Source organism: Nicotiana tabacum, chromosome 9 (genome assembly GCF_000715075.1).
Source record: "Nicotiana tabacum cultivar K326 chromosome 9, ASM71507v2, whole genome shotgun sequence".
In the NCBI taxonomy this organism is placed as follows: domain Eukaryota; kingdom Viridiplantae; phylum Streptophyta; class Magnoliopsida; order Solanales; family Solanaceae; genus Nicotiana; species Nicotiana tabacum.
This window is the reverse complement of record NC_134088.1, coordinates 47098913-47100863: the sequence shown is the minus strand read 5'-3', so window position 1 is coordinate 47100863 and position 1951 is coordinate 47098913. Positions and strand designations below refer to the sequence as shown.

The 1951-nt window shown below is 41.0% G+C and overlaps 1 protein-coding gene across 1 annotated transcript; it reads right to left on the bottom strand.

Annotated features, from left to right (window-relative positions):
* Window positions 1–321: 321 nt before the first annotated feature.
* LOC142163879 (uncharacterized) lies at window positions 322–906 on the bottom strand. The gene has a single exon (XM_075221031.1). The coding sequence runs from the start codon at window positions 904–906 to the stop codon at window positions 322–324; it is 585 nt and encodes a 194-aa protein (XP_075077132.1).
* Window positions 907–1951: the final 1045 nt, after the last annotated feature.

Below are 1951 nucleotides of genomic sequence, written 5' to 3'. Positions count from 1 at the left end.
GGCTACCTCAACTACTGTATTCATTTGTGGTCTGTATGCTGTGGAGTTATGGTGGACAATTTTGAACTTCTAGCAACTTTCCATCACGAGATCACTGTTGAGACCTGTTGCATTGTTAGTGATGATTGCCTCGGGTATCCCAAACCAGCAAACTATGTTGTTACGGACAAAATCCGCCTCCACTTTCTTTGTGACGGCCTTGTATGTAGAAGCTTCGACCCATTTTGTGAAGTAATCAATTGCTACCAAAAAAAAACGTTGTTAATTTGAATCAATGGGCTCTTTATGTCCGATTATGTCCATGACCCAAGCGTTAAACAGCTAAGCCAAACCCATTACGTTTAGCTCATTGGGTGGAACCCAGATGAGATCCCTTTGGATCTGGCACTGGTGACACTTCTGCACATAGCGGATCCTATCGCTTTCCATTGTCATGAAAAAATATCCAGCTCTTAAAATCTTCTTGGCTAAGGTGAAGCCGTTCATGTGGGATCTGAATGTCCCTGCATGTATTTCTTCTAGCAGTCTAGTTGCTTCAACGGCATCTACACATCTTAACAGACCCAAATCTAGGGTCATATACAGGACTTCCCTGTTAAGGAAAAGGTAATTTGTTAGCCTTTTGAGTGCTCGCTTCTGAACCTTGGTGGCGTTCTCTGGATACTTTCTCGTTTCAAGAAACCTTTTGATATCGTGGTACAATGGCTTACCATCTGGCTCTTTGTCTACATGATAACAGTATGCATGTTGTTGATCCATGATCTCTATCTCGATGGGGTCGATGTAGTTCTTATCTGTATGTTGGATCATGGTTGCGAAAGCGTCGGCAAACTCGTTCCGAATCTTGAAAATGTGCTTAAACTCGATCTTTGTGAACTTCTTGCATAGCTCCTTTACACATTGCATTTATGTATGGATCTTGACATTCTGGTAGTCCAATCTCCTTGAACTTGATGAATCAATAGATCAGAATATCCTATAACTAGAATCTCCTTGATGTTCATGTCAACCGCCATCCTAATCCTGAAGATGCATGCTTCATACTAGGTTATATTATTGGTGTAGGGGAACCTTATCTTTGTTGATGCTGGGTAGTGTTGTCCTGATTCTGAAATTAGGACTGCCCCAATTCCTACTCCTTTGAAATTTGCTGCTCCGTCGAAGAACATTCTCCATCCTGGGTATGACTCTGTGATGTATTCTCCAGTAAACAATACTTCTTCATCTAGGAAGTATGTAGTGAGTGTCTCATAATCCTTGTCCAATGGATTCTCTGCAAGGTGGTCAGCTAAGGCTTGTCCTTTGATGGCCTTCTGTGTTATGTACACAATGTCAAATTCGCTGAGAAGAATCTGTCATTTGGCCAATTTTCCTGTAGGCATCGGCTTCTAAATGATATACTTGAGCGGCTCAAGCTAGGATATTAGATTTGTGGTGTATGCTGACATGTAATGCCTCAGCTTCTGGGTAATCCTAGTCAAGGCACATCAAGTGCGCTCTATCATAGAGTATTTTAATTCACATGGTGTAAACTTCTTGCTCAAGTAGTAGATAGCTTGCTCTTTTCTCCCGGTCTCCTCGTGTTGTCCCAACACGCATCTAAATGCATTGTCCAAAACTTACAAGTATAACAACAATGGATTCCCAGGTTCGGAAGGAACCAACACTAGTGGATTTAACAAGTAGTCCTTGATTTTGTTGAAAGCTTTATGACACTATTCTATCTATTTTGTAGCAGCATCCATTTTAGCAGCTTGAAGATAGGCTCACAAATTACTGTGGATTGGGCTATGAATCGACTGATGTAATTTATACTACCAAGGAAACTCATCAAATCCTTCTTGCTTTTAGGCGGTGGCAATTCTTGAATGGCTTTGATCTTCAAATGATCTAATTTTAACCCTTTCCTGCTTACGATGAAATCTAGCAATTTTCCAGTAGGGACTTTTAA

Excerpts from the sequence above, each read along its gene's own strand:
- LOC142163879 (XM_075221031.1), bottom strand. The coding sequence starts at position 906 with ATGCAATGTGTAAAGGAGCTATGCAAGAAGTTCACAAAGATCGAGTTT.